Here is a 13,946-nt window from a genome sequence, read left to right as displayed (position 1 = left end):
ACCCCACTAGCTCTGACTCTGCCTGACTCCATGAATGGTGATGGGGACAAGCTGGGGGGCAACCTGCAGATTGTGGAGAAAAGCAGGATGTTCCAATTTTAACAGTTTTCTGGCAAGTTTTATAATTGACTGAAATTTGATCAATGTCTGGAAAGAACTTACATGTGCTCAGGTCAATAAAGTGACCAAAAGTAGGTCCTCTGCTTCAGGATAGATGCAGTATCAGCACATCTCCTTCTACTGGGATCCAGTGTGCGCTATGAAAACACTTCTCCTTGTCTTCTTCCTCCTCTCTGCACTAATTTCCCCACCTGTGTGGAAAAGAGAGCAATGTCCATGGCTCTCGATGTTGGAGAACAGTGCCAGAAAGGATGGGATTTAGCAGCACAGAGAAGATACCACAATATCCCAATTCTGAGCAAAAGGGATAGATTTTTTTCGGGAACAAAAGTGAGTAAAAAGGATGCCTATGCAAATCAGTATCTTCATTCTCTCACTAGATCATCTAACAGACTCTATGTGCTAAGTACTTGTTACTATCAGTTTACATATGAGGAAGGTGTCAAGGAGATGAGGAGATTTTGCCTAGGGCAAAGCAGCTAGCATGTAGCAAAACAGGGTTCAAAACAGATCTGTCTGACTGCACAATCTGTGTCTTTTAACAGTTGTTATGTTGCTGGTAGACACTTCCCAAGTCCTGGTGAGTCTTGATACAGATTTTGGAGGTTGATGCTTCCCGTTCTCACTTTACACATGAAAAGAGCAATACTAGAAGATGTTGCCTTGCTTGTGCAAGTCACACAACTAGGAAACTGGAGAGCCAGCATTTGCATTTCTATTTGTTAATCCTCAAGACTCTGACCTTTCTATGCTCACACAGGCTATCACATATGAAGAAAGGAGACAGGATGTAGAGTCAATGGACAGAGGGAAGCACAGGTGCACCTGAAACTCTCAGGAACATCCAAAGGCACAACATAAGTCTCTGTGCTAATCCAAGTTACTGATTTTAGAAGCTTGGATGAACAATCCTCTCATATTTGCTTCATCTCTGAATAGCCTTCAATAGTTCGCAAGAAAGCACACATACATTTACTTCCCTTCTCTCTCAGAAGAGCCCTGTGTCAAACACAGGAGGATTTTTTTTCATCCCTAGAGTATATGTGGAAAGAAATGAGATTAAGAGAGGTGAATTATATTGCCTAAGGTCACACCGCTAGTAAAATAAAATATAAGCATGTGAGATTATTGAAGTCAGAGGGATTTCAGGTAAGGCAGCAGACTTTCAGACTCAGATGCCCTTTGGGTTGATTGTTCTGCTTGTCCGTGAAGTGGTACAGAGGGAAATTTGGTCCTGCTCATTCAGCTGCATGCCTAACACAGATAAAACATCTAAACTAACCTTGACCCTGTGATCCATTTTGATGGATCCATTTTGATGGATCCCTGTGGTCCATTTTGATGCTCTTGCCTCTTTTATTTCAGGAGACAGGGCTCTTTAGAATAATCTTGCTTGACTAGCCAACGTTCTGGACATTTAGCTTTCTCCTTCCACTAAGCCCTAGAGCCTTTAAGCAAGGGTGGACCTATAGGAGTGAAGATCCTGAGGGTCCTTCGCTCAGATGACCTCCTCAGTGACATTCCGGCCTTCTTCTGATACTGGGTGATATCAAGTCTGCTAGGTCATTTTGGTCGGTCTCCCCCCAAGTGCATCAAGTACAGGGATGATGGGTATACTTAACCCAAATCTGTCTGTTTTAATCACTTTCCTCTGGACAGATAAAAGCCTTCCATAGGATTGCTCTCTCATGCATTCTGCTGTGGCTTTGATACCAGCGATTAAGTCATGGAAGAGAAAACAAAGCAAAACATTAAAAAAAGGGACTAGTGCCAACCTTTAGCTTTTAATTTTTTTAGATTCCTGAAAGAAACCAGATTATTGACCTAAATTCTGCCTTTCATCCCCACGTCCACTCACGTCTGATTATAATCTCCTGGCTGATGCCCCACAGCTAGTAGGCATTCTTCAATTGGAAGGCCTAAACTGACTTCTGGCTTGAACTGCCACCACCTCTCTCATTCTTGACCTATGTGTGCTGCAGTGATAAGCAAGATTGGGATGTATAGAGCAGCCACTTCAGAATCCAAATTGGAAGGGCCCTCCTTTACTGCCTTCTGGAATTCTTCCATTTCCTAAGAAGTGTGAGTGAGGAAGAGCAGAGAGGGAAACTCTTTATCCAGTAGCCCATAGAACAGCAGCAACAGAGTTGGGAACAATCAACTTGATTATGGCTTGAGAGTTTTCTCCCAGTGAAAGAAGAAAGTTTCCTGACGTTGAGCTTTGGCTCTGAGTCAAACAGATAAAAACTAGAATTGTGATTTCTGCAGTGCTTTGAAGGTACAAATCACTTGGTCTGCCTATACCTGTTTCCTTATTTACAAAAGGAATGGTAATAAAAACCCACATCATAAGGTTGTCTTATGCTTAACATGGAGACTGCCATGTATAAGCTTTCAAAACTTTTTTATTTTTGACATTATTTACATCTTAAAAACATAGATCTCTGGGTAGTTTTCTCCCATATCTATTCTCCCAGTGAGAGAAAGCAAAAACTAATGCAAACTGGATATCACTCTCATCTGTTGCTAATCTTTCTCCCTGGATAGTACAAAGACAACATCCAAGGGGGAAAAATATATATGGGATAGAAGCATGGTTGGAGTTCTGTCAGCTGTGTAGGAACTGAGTTTGGAATCAAAGTCGATTTTAAGTCTTTCCCACTGAGTGTGACTTTGGAGTGGGAACCTTGCTCCTCGAAGTTGTGAGTTTCCTCATCTGTCATTGTACATGGTTGTTGCGTTATATAAGTTAATTTGGTATGGAAGCAGCTACCATCATGTTTAATACACAGAAATGTATTCACATGGGAACACACAAGGACTCCTGCCCGAGGAGGAACGCTTCCTGTATATGGTGACCATGACACCAGATTCCATATCCTTCTAATTAATGTACCTCACTGTGCTCAAAATAGGAATTCAGTCCCTGGAGGCACTGTATCATAACAAGAGAATAATTCCAACTGGGGACCATGCAGTGGAAGTTGAGATAAATTTCAGAGAATTTAGGTAGGAGCGCTTTAGAAACTTGTGAAATGATGGTGTGGTCATTTGCTAGGGTTGCCATAAGAAAAGACCTCAGCAGGAATTTATTTTTTACCATCTTAATATTTGCAAGTCCAAGATCAAAGTATTCAAGGCTTTCTTCTGAGAGTTCTCTCTCTCTTTAGCTTGTTGAAGTCGCCTTCTCCTTGGAACTCCACACGATCCTCTTGCTGTGCATATTTCTCTTCTAATAAAGATGCTACACATACTGGATTCAAACCCACTTAATGACTTCACTATTTTAAATGCCTTATCCTCCATATAGTCATACTCGGAAGTACAAGGGTTCCAACTCAAGATGGGAATGTAGATGGAATATAATTCAGAACGTAACAGATGGAAAGAAAGGCAGGAGAAACCAAGAGTATGAGGGTAATCTTGGGGGGCAAGAAGAATGGGAATAATACAAACATTGAAAATTGAAAGTTGGAATGAACTTCAATCAGATGCCAACAGGAAAAAAAAAAAGGCTAGTGACAGAAGTGTAGACACTGAAGGGATGGCTTGGGGAAGCGTTCCAAGCTCTAGAAAGGCAATACAGCACAAATCATTCTTAAGTCTTTTTGCAGTGGGGTTGGCCTGCTAAGGTGGATCAGGCACTGATAGCAGAGAACCATCAGTTTTTGTTGTTGTTAAGGTGGTGGTGATTTTCAATTTGTAAGATCTAGGCAGAAAAAAATAACATGGAAAGCTGCCTGCCAGATTGATTTAATTCACATTGCTTGTATTTGTGCTATCGGACCCATACTGGTATTCTGGAGAGGGCCATATTTTCTTTTTTTATTATTTCATTTTATGACACAGTTTCGTAGGCTCTGGGATTCCCCCAACCCCTCCCCATACCCTCCCCCTATCTTGGATTCCTCCACATTGTTGCAGTAATGCAGTTCATATCCAGTCATGATTCCTTCATTGCAAGCATGTACCCTGCATAGAGTCCAGCATCTTATTGTCCAGCTAAATTTAACAGTTTTATTGGAAGACCCTCCCTGTTCTGAAAGTAGAGCTGGCATAATGTCATCCAAGAGGGCCATATTTTCAACAGCCTACAGCAGAACATTTGGTCTTGGCACCTTAAGAAGTGACACATCTAAGAACATGAGCATGAATCCTCATCTCTGAATTCTAAGCTGTGCTGTTGTAGATAGGACATGCTGTTTGTTGAACCTCATTTACTGTAACAAGTATAGAATGCTTGTGTCTCTGTTGTGAAAATTAAGTGAGATAATTGCTGTAGAATACCTGATACTCAGTAAGTGCTGCACAAAGAATAGCACACTCTGAATGAGACGCCAGACATAGGGAAGTGTTCCCTGTCCTTTCTTCTTTTAATATTTCAATAACAAACTCTGTGGAATTAATATGCCAGGCACAATGTTGGATGTTGAGAATATGTAAGGAAAAAAAAGACATGGATGAGGAAAACACATACATTGAATGAATAATTATTTGAGCTCGAAGTATTAGAACAGAATAGTAGGATGAGTCTTATAGAAGGAGCACACCACTAGCCCTAGTGCTTTTTTCTTTTTTAAGATTCATTTTTATTTCTTTGAAAGGCAGGATAATGGACGAAGAACAGAGAGGGAAATAAATCTTTTTTTCTTCTAGTTCACTTTTCAAATGGTTACAATGGCCAGGGTTGAACCAGGCTTAAGCTGAGTCTGGAACTGCATCGCATTCTGCCACATGAGTGAAGGGGACCCATGTATTCAGGCAACCTTCCGCTGCCTTCCTAGGGAGGCTGTTGGGACTCAAACCAGTGATCTGACATTAGATGCTAACCAAACAGATGGAGGCTTAGCTCACTGTGGTACAGATGTGGCCAGAGGATGGTGCCTCCACAAAGCCTGGGAGTTTTCTCCCAGTTCACTCTGGCCTGGATTTTCAGATCCTTCCTACTTCTCTTTTTGTCTTGCGCTTCCCTCACTCATGGACACTTTACCTCTTTGGTGTGAGAGTGAATGGGTAGATAAGAAGTAAAGAGGCAATAAGCATAAGTTATTATCAAGCTTCTGGGGGAAGATGAAGCTCTTTTTACATCTCTTTCTCACTGTTCGGTGCCAGACAACTCAATGGTCAACAATAGGCCTCCTACACCTTTGTCGTCTAATTCTACATCTTCTCACCTTGGGCAGGCATGTGTAATTATATGTAGATTGTGTGCAGAGCCGCTTATGGCCTTCTTTCTTGTCACTTGGTGCAGTGTCCCCAGAGCCATCCTCTAGTACAACCTGGATGATGCCAACTTCAGACTAACTTGTACTATTTTCTTTCCCTGTGTCTCCCACTCTATCAGAGAAGTGTGAGGAAGGGCAGTGTGTAGGTGTGAATGTACTCTTGTGGCATCTGGAGAATACTGTTCTCTGTGCTGTATGGGGAGATTTAGAAAACAGAACCTAAGCATTCAGCAATTGTGAATGACATAAGGCATCCCATTCAAATCAACACATGTTTTGGGCAATCGCCTATTTACAAGGAACCATTCTAACAGTGAACAAAAGAGCTTTTAAATTCTCTCATTTTATCCAGACCTTTCCTTTTACAGAAGAGGAAAATGAAGCCCAGTAACAGAAAGGGGGTGATGTAAGTTATCCTAGGGAAGATTACCCGGCAAGTGGTGGCCAGATTGCTGGTGCCAAGTCTCTGGTACTGGGCGGGTGTCTCAGGGGTGCTTATCATGCAAGCTCTGGCAGTGTGATTACTGTTGACTAAGTGATTTACAGACACAAATAAACCCCATCAGCAGTCACTGTGCTTCCCCATCCCTTCTGAAGCTCTAATTTCCTTTCAACACTTACTCTACAGGTAAATAGTTCCCTCTGAACTTCTGAAGTCACTGCTTCAATATTCTCAGTTCACTTCACATGTTTCCTTTTGCTTCTACTTAAAACCTTCTTTTGGCCCTTCATTCTGCCTCCCAGGGTGAAGCTACCCCTTGTTCTATTAGCTGTATGTTACAGGGTCTGGCCTTTTTCGTTCCTCCCTGCTTCTCTCTCTCACATACAAACTGAGTCAGGGTCCCAAGCCCCAGGAAGGTTCAGAACTGAGAGCACCCTGCAGATGTATAAACATCTTACCTAGCTAACCAGGCTAGATGCCTTCCAAAGGCAACAGGAAAACCAAAGACTGGGAGCCCCTTGCAAAATAAAAACCTGCAGGCAGGAGAGTGAAAAAGAGAGAGGAAAAGAGATCCTGTTTCAAACATTAATTTTCTCATTAGGAGGCTTCACTTTCTTCTTTATGGGGAAAGGGGTTAGATGGAGGGAGGAAGAAGAACCAACAGATGGAGCGAACACAGATAAGGTGCCTCCAACAGCTTCCATCCTTACAGTTTCTGTAGTAGGCACCCAAAGACACACCTGGAGTCACATCTTTGGCTTTGGAGGCATTTAGTGGGTTGACAGCTTTTAATCTGTAGTCTCTTAATGTCATCGGTACTGACAAGGGGTTATGATTTGTAAGTAGCATTTGCAAGCGGGTTTGTGGATAGTTTCTACGTTTTCAAGTCTTCATCTTAACTCTTGATACATCAGGCAAGTTCCCTTCAGGGAACGCTCTTTCTCTGGCTTTTCTGTATTTGGTTTTCAGTCAATTCTTACTTTTCATCCTTGAAATCACTCCTGGGCCCTCTAGCAATGTGCAAGTGAACTCCCACTTGGACAGTCACTGTATGCTGAAGATGCTGAATCTGCCAGATCTTTCAAGTATGACAACATATTTAAAGAGAGACACAGAGGAGGGAATTCAAGTTCCCTGAGGTGAAGTGATTCACCCCAGACATACTGCTAATAATTGCTCTTGTCAGAATTCGAAGCAGATTACACCAAGTTCCAAAATCCTGTTATTTCTATCCTACCAATCATACATTCTGTCTTCTCATTCTGTCTGTCCTTTAGTCATAGACATGGAAATTAAAGCCTTTGTTGACCCTCAATGTCCCAACCACTTCTCTTTCTCCATTCCGTGTATGATCATTCCTGTGCACATTCATAACCCACGTGCTGAATGCAAGCTGTAAAAATCCATTGATCCAGTGACAGGGATGACAGAGGTGCAGGCCCTAAGCCCATGGTACAGAGGGGATACAGGCAAATACACAGTCCTGCAAGTGAATCAGTTTCACAGGAGAGAGTGGTCAACACTCAGAAGGCTATCAGGGAAAGCTTCTTGCCAACAGTACCTTGAATGACACCACTGAGATCCTATAATTAAGAAAATCAGACTTGGACTGACAAGGTGATTCAGTCCCTTGCTTCACCAAATGGACAACCAAGGAGTACTTGGTGCTTTGCTAAGGTCATCCAGACTGAGAGAGTAGGATGACGTTTTAAGGAGACTCTGGCAATTACCTGGAAAACTCTTGGGCACAAAGTAAAAAGGAGGTTTAGGTGAGCCTAAGATGTTTGGCCAATACTGTTTGCCACATCGGCTGTGAACAGTGAGATGCACACAATTTCTGAAGTCCTAATGCCCACAGACAAGTAAAGACTGTGTGAACCTCTTCTATTGATTTTTCTGGAAGTTCTCCATGCTCATTTAATGAGCACTAATGGCAGATGCATGCTCAGAGTTATGGTGACCGTAATGATTCCACAGCTCAGAGTAAGGACTGGCCTTCTAAATGAGCATCTTTTATTCATTCTTTTCTCCCCCCATGTTCTCCTCCCACCCGGCCTCATACATCATTGACACTTAAAAAATACTTTTAATTAGAAAGTCTTTTTCCCAATCCAAAAGCGTGGTCTGTGCCAAGGACACTGGGTATATTCCAGAAAGACTGGGGAACAGGAATTGATTAGTATAAAGAATATCACACCCAGAGATGATACACAAAGCTACTATCTGGAGTTCCCAGAGTAAGTCTGTAGGTGCCTGGATCAGAACTTCCTTAAAAATTTATTACACCCTCCAAGTTAGATGATGTCTCCCAGATTCCTTATGATATTGGTTAGGGACAGGGAGTTGCTAACAATTAGCATTCAGTGAGCCTCATGAGGCTGGTGGATCTAGGATCCACATACAAACAAGTTGACCTTGAACTTGCCTTTCAACTCCTTTAATTTCCTCATCCTCATCAATTAAATAAAAACTTATTTTTCCTGTAACCTGAATGTCTAAAGAGGGAACTTCAAACATTTATGGAAAATTAAATTATCAGATACATTTATTATGAATACTTGAAAAAATTCATGAAAAACTGGATTAAAAGAACAAATCTAGAGCCCAGCATAGTAGCCTAGTGACTAAAGTCCTCGCCTGGTACATATGGGCATTAGTTCATGTCGCAGCTGCTCCACTTCCCATTTAGCTCCCTGCTTGTGGCCTGGGAAAGCAGTCAAGGACAGCCCTAAGTCTTGGCATCCTGCACCTGAGCAGGATACCTGAAACAAGCTCCTGTGTCCTGGCTTCGGATCAGCTCAGCTCTGGCCATTGCAGCTACTTGGGGAGTGAATCAACAAGAAGAAACTTCTCTCTGTCCTTCTTTCTGTTAATTTGACTTTCCAATTTAAAAAAAAAAAAAAAGATGAAATCTAGAGCTGTCATAGTAGTACATTTGTTAAGCCACTGTTTCCAACACACACTCCCATGTTAGAGTGCTGATTGAAGTCTTGGCTGCTGTGCTTCTGATGTAGCTTCCTGCTAGTGCTCCTGGGAAGGCAGCAGATGTTGGCTCAGGTGATGGTTCCTTATCGGAGATTCTACGTAGGAGGCTGAGATAGAGTTCCTGATTTGGGGCTTCATTTTGATTCAGAGCTGATTGCTGTAGCGATTTGGGGAGTGGACCAATGAATGGAAGATCTCTGTCTCTGTGTCTCTTGTTTTTTTGGTTAAAATAAATCTTTAAAAGGGATAAATTTGGGCACCAAAAAGAGAAATCATCACACACTATTTTATTATGAATGTTTTAAATGGATTTTCAAAAGAACCCCTTTGTCAACATCATGGAGTGAATTGAGCATTAGGAGTTTATGCAGCTACAGTGTACAGCATACTTCGTGGTCTGACATGAAGATTTGAGATTTTGTTTATTATCATTAGCAATTAAGTATGCAGCCATAGCATATTTTTATATTAAGAAGGCACATGTTTTGTAGATATGCCTTATGCATACTATGAAAAAGCATACTATGAAAACTGCGTACATTTCAAAAATTTTATGCCAAAATAAAAACTTCTCATAATTTAATTTTCAGTTAAAATCCAAAGTTCCCTTCTTAGACATTCATGTTAGAGGAGAAACAAATTGATTTGAATCCCACAGTTTTTCTCAGTAGCTATGTAACATGACAAATAGCTGCTATTCTCCGGGACTCACCTCTAAAGTGAATGGGTTGGAGTGATCTTTGAAAACGTTCCCATTTTGGCATTGAAGCATGTCTGCCATTCTTTAGGGATACATGTCAGAATTAGCCAAAGCCCCTTAAGACACAGATGGACTAACTTTTTAGATCTTGTCTTTCACTTTTCTAGGTCAAATTTTCTAGGTAATTCTACATCAAACACCATTTGATAACTGATCATGACAGACACTCAATGAGATGTTAGCCTTTTACATGAGCATCTTCCTATTCTGTCTTATCTCCTTCTATTTCTCCTCTAACTCTCATTTTAGCCTACATTTCAAATACCTTCTTGTTTAGAAAGCCTTCTTCTTCATCCAAAAACTTTGTTAAAAAATATTTTCATATATTTATTATTACTATCGTTGCTGCTATTGCATTATCTTTAGATAAAATGCTATTCCACAAAACATTTCTTGTGTATACCATATTCCAAACCAACAAAAATCAATCTATTAGAGTTGAACTGGTGGTAAGAATGTTGCAAAGCCTATCAGATGATCCTGCAAATTCCTATAGCTCTCTCCTTACCCTTGGGGTGGTCCCAGAGGCACCATTGCCGGTAGTTTCTTGGATTCCACAGAAATGTTTAAAACCACAAGCTCTAGGACATCTTGATATAAATTTTGTCAAAGAAAAGTAACTTAACCTCCTCTTCCTTGATCCTTTATTTACTCACCTTTTTCTTTTGGGGTCACATAGGGCTGTATGACAAATGTTCTTACACCTCGCGTGACCGAGGATGGGTCGTGGGCATTCACACCATCAGTGACCAAGGAAACAGAGACCCACGCTATTTTTTCTCCTTGAAGACGGACCGGGCTCGAAAAGCAACCACCATCAATGCTCACCGCAGCTACTTCCCAGGACAGTGGGTATTCCTAGCTGCTACTTATAATGGGCGGCTGATGAAGCTCTATTTGAATGGTGCCCAGGTGGCAACCTCTGGGGAGCAGGTGGGTGGCATCTTCAGCCCCCTGACCCAGAAGTGCAAAGTGCTCATGTTGGGGGGCAGTACTCTAAACCACAACTATCGGGGCTACGTTGAACATTTCAGTCTGTGGAAAGTGGCCAGGACACAGAGGGAGATATTGTCAGACATGGAATCTCATGGCTTCCACACTCCTCTACCTCAGCTCCTCCTCCAGGAGAACTGGGAGAATGTGAAACGTGCCTGGTCTCCCATGAAAGAAGGCAACAGCCCCCATGTGGAACTCAGTAATGCCCACAACTTCCTGCTGGACACAAGTTTGGAGCCCCCTCTGTGTGGGCAGACCCTATGTGACAATGCAGAAGTCATCGCCAATTACAACCAACTACCACGTTTCCGCTTGCCCAAAGTGGTACGCTACCGTGTGGTCAACCTCTATGATGATGACTACAAGAATCCAACAGTGAGCCAGCAACAGGTAGACTTCCAACACCAGCAGCTGATTGAGGCCTTCAAGCAGTACAATATCTCCTGGGAGCTGAAGGTCCTCGAGGTGAGAAACTCCTCTCTACGCCACCGCCTTATCCTGGCCAACTGTGACATCAGCAAGATTGGTGATGAGAACTGTGACCCTGAATGTAACCACACGCTGACAGGCCATGATGGTGGAGACTGCCGCCATTTGCGCCCCCCGGCCTTCATGAAGAAACAACAGAATGGCGTGTGCGACATGGACTGCAATTATGAACATTTCAACTTTGATGGTGGAGAGTGCTGTGACCCTGAAATCACTGATGTCACTAAGACTTGCTTTGATCCTGATTCTCCACACAGGTAAGATCCTCTTTGACAAAAAAGGCCCACTTAAAGATTGAACTCAATATCTCACTTTATAGCTAAAGCAGTGCAATCCCACAGGGATTATGGAAATACTCTGGCTCATGCAACAACTTTGGAACTGAGGTATCGCTCATTACAAAAAATATCTAATGAGTGCCTTCTATGGGCTGTGAAGGAAAACTCAGGAATCCTATTTTTGCCTTTTATGTAGTAGAGTAGGCCAAGGCAGCATTGTCTAATACAATAGATCCTGACTACATTGACTGCTCCCACTTAAATCTGTTAAATAACATTTGAAGTCCAATTTCAAAATTATAGTAAGTATGTATTTCAAATACTAGGTAGCCATGTGGGGCTAATGACTATTCTACTATATAGAGAAATACAGGACATTTTCTTCATAGGAATAAAACTCAGTTAAGCCCTTCTGGTCAATGTGGAATCAGCTGGTATCGGGTACCCTGAGTTCAGACCTCAAATCCACTAACTCCCCATTCTATGATCTCTTAAAAGCTTTTTCTTCATCTGTAACATGGGAAGACTGAGGGCACCTGCTCTGTTGAGTTGTACTGGAGATTGCGAAAGGGCATACAAAGTGTACTTTCTTTTACTGTGGCAGAACAAGCATGTAATTAACTCTCAAGAAGTGTATTTGTTGTTCCTTGAGTAACAAAAGATAGTGTGTGGTGTTAGGGAGTGCCATAGCAGATCAGAGAGAAGAAGTTGAGTTGCAGCTTAAACACATCAGGAAGATTTCTTTGAGAGGTGGCATTTGAGTGAGCTCTTCAGAGACAGGTATAATTTGAGGTAGAACATGGAGTATAATAGTGCGAGTCTAAGAATTTAAGGGGCAGGAGATCCACAGATAATATCATTATTTTTGAGATTCATGCTAAATGAATGGGTTTTAGTTGATGTTGTCACAAAAACAAAAAATGGTAATTATTTGAGATTATGGATATGTTTCATTGTAGTCATCTGTATGTCTGCTATAGCATCTTATTCCATGCATTTCTTAAATATACATAATCAAATCTTAAGACGGAAAAGATATAACATAGACATTAGAGGTTGATTTGGAGAGAGAGGAGGACCCTCAAAGAATAGGAAACCTTTTCCCATGTACTGCTAAGAAAAGGTGAAAGGAAGGCCTTCTGTGTAATGCCTCACGTCGTCTCTGCTGTGGCTATCAGCTAGAACCAGTAATCCCAAAGTGTAACCTGAAGATGAACTTCAAGGATAAACTATATTTGATGTGAGACCTGGAGGAACCAGAGAGACAGTCAACATCCACTTTCCTGTTTTTCCCAGATTCACATTGAACTTTTCCATTCTGTCTACCACACAAGACCCTGAACTTGCTGATGACTCGAGCACATTTGCCAACCTCTGCAGGTTTTCTGCTGACTCCTCTCTTTATGCCTCTCTCAAAAGAGCAAGTGCCTTCCTTGCACAGACAAAATATCTATGTGTAAGGGAATGACGATGCTGGCAGGAGACTGTCGTGCCTGGCAGCAAGTCAGAAAGCACGTCAGCTCAGCCTCCTGGCACCAGTAGGGGCCCTGGATTCACCTTGGCTACAAGACTTGAGCAGCCCATGTGAGAAAGGTCACAGCACAAAGTTACCTCTTCTTTCATTTGGGTTTTGCCCAAGTTTGGCAAATCAAACATCCTTTGACAGTGAAGTGACTTAGCCAAGTTCACTGGTCAGAAAAATCACTAGACCACATCACAAATACAAGAAAATTATCAGCAGCATAATGTGTTCTCCGATGAGACAGCCCCTAGTGGAGATACCTATGACCCTGGGCAGAACAGGCATAGAGAAAAACGAACATAGCTGAGAGTCATTCATCCATTTGTTGATCCATTCATTTGCTCATTCACTCATTCATGCAACAAATGTTTATGCAACACCTATCAAATGCTTTTAGCCCTATTTTGCTGAAGGGAATCCAGCATTCAGATAGGTAAAGGGTCTTGTCTGAATTACTCTACTAGTAAACAAATAACTTGGATTTGAATACAGACTTGCTGACTCCAAAGCTCGCACTGAAGGGGATATTTTTAAATCTGAAGAACAATGAAAGGCAGAATTAATGAATGGGGTGACACTCAAGGTAGTCTTACCAAAGCCTTGGGAGACTACTGATAAGTTTAACTGGGTCAGGATCAAGGGTAGCTAGACTTTGTGACATGGTGTGCTGTTGTGCAGAGGCTGTGGGGCCCCAGGTTCCAGATACCTCACAAACATCAGACAATGCTGGCAGGCTCCAAAAGCCTTTCCTCTTTTCTAAGTCACGAGACTGCATGCCCAGAAAGTTTGTGAGAGGCCATGTGCCAACACTGTGACCACTCATGCCAGGGCTTGTTTACTGGTGAGCTGGGAAAACTGTGTGCCCTGAATGAGCCCCATCAGTCCATGTTGTCTCCTGACAAAGCTAGGGGTTACCGGAGTGTGGCAGAATCATCACTCCTGCGTGCTGATAGAAATCTGTGGAAGGTTGCAGAGAAATGCTTTGTGACTGAAAAAAAGAGAAGTTGTGGGTAAGGGAGGAGGAAAGCAAGGAAGGAAGGAGGGGAGACAGGGAGGGAAGGAAGGAAAGAAAAGAAAGAAGGAGAAAGAAGAAAGAAAGAAAGAAAAAAAGAAAGAAAGAAAGAAAAAA

The 13,946-nt window shown here is 42.1% G+C and overlaps 1 protein-coding gene across 1 annotated transcript in view; it reads left to right on the top strand.

Annotated features, from left to right (window-relative positions):
• PAPPA (pappalysin 1) overlaps window positions 1-13,946 on the top strand; it is a 246,820-nt gene that overhangs the window by 25,380 nt on the left and 207,494 nt on the right. The window contains exon 2 of the mRNA XM_036496589.2: window positions 10,212-11,274. Coding sequence (XP_036352482.2) covers window positions 10,212-11,274 — 1,063 coding nt within the window. The remainder of the gene's footprint in view (window positions 1-10,211; window positions 11,275-13,946) is intronic.

This window comes from Ochotona princeps, chromosome 14, assembly GCF_030435755.1.
Source record: "Ochotona princeps isolate mOchPri1 chromosome 14, mOchPri1.hap1, whole genome shotgun sequence".
Taxonomy (NCBI): Eukaryota; Metazoa; Chordata; class Mammalia; order Lagomorpha; family Ochotonidae; genus Ochotona; species Ochotona princeps.
This window is presented reverse-complemented; position numbering and strand designations above follow the sequence as displayed.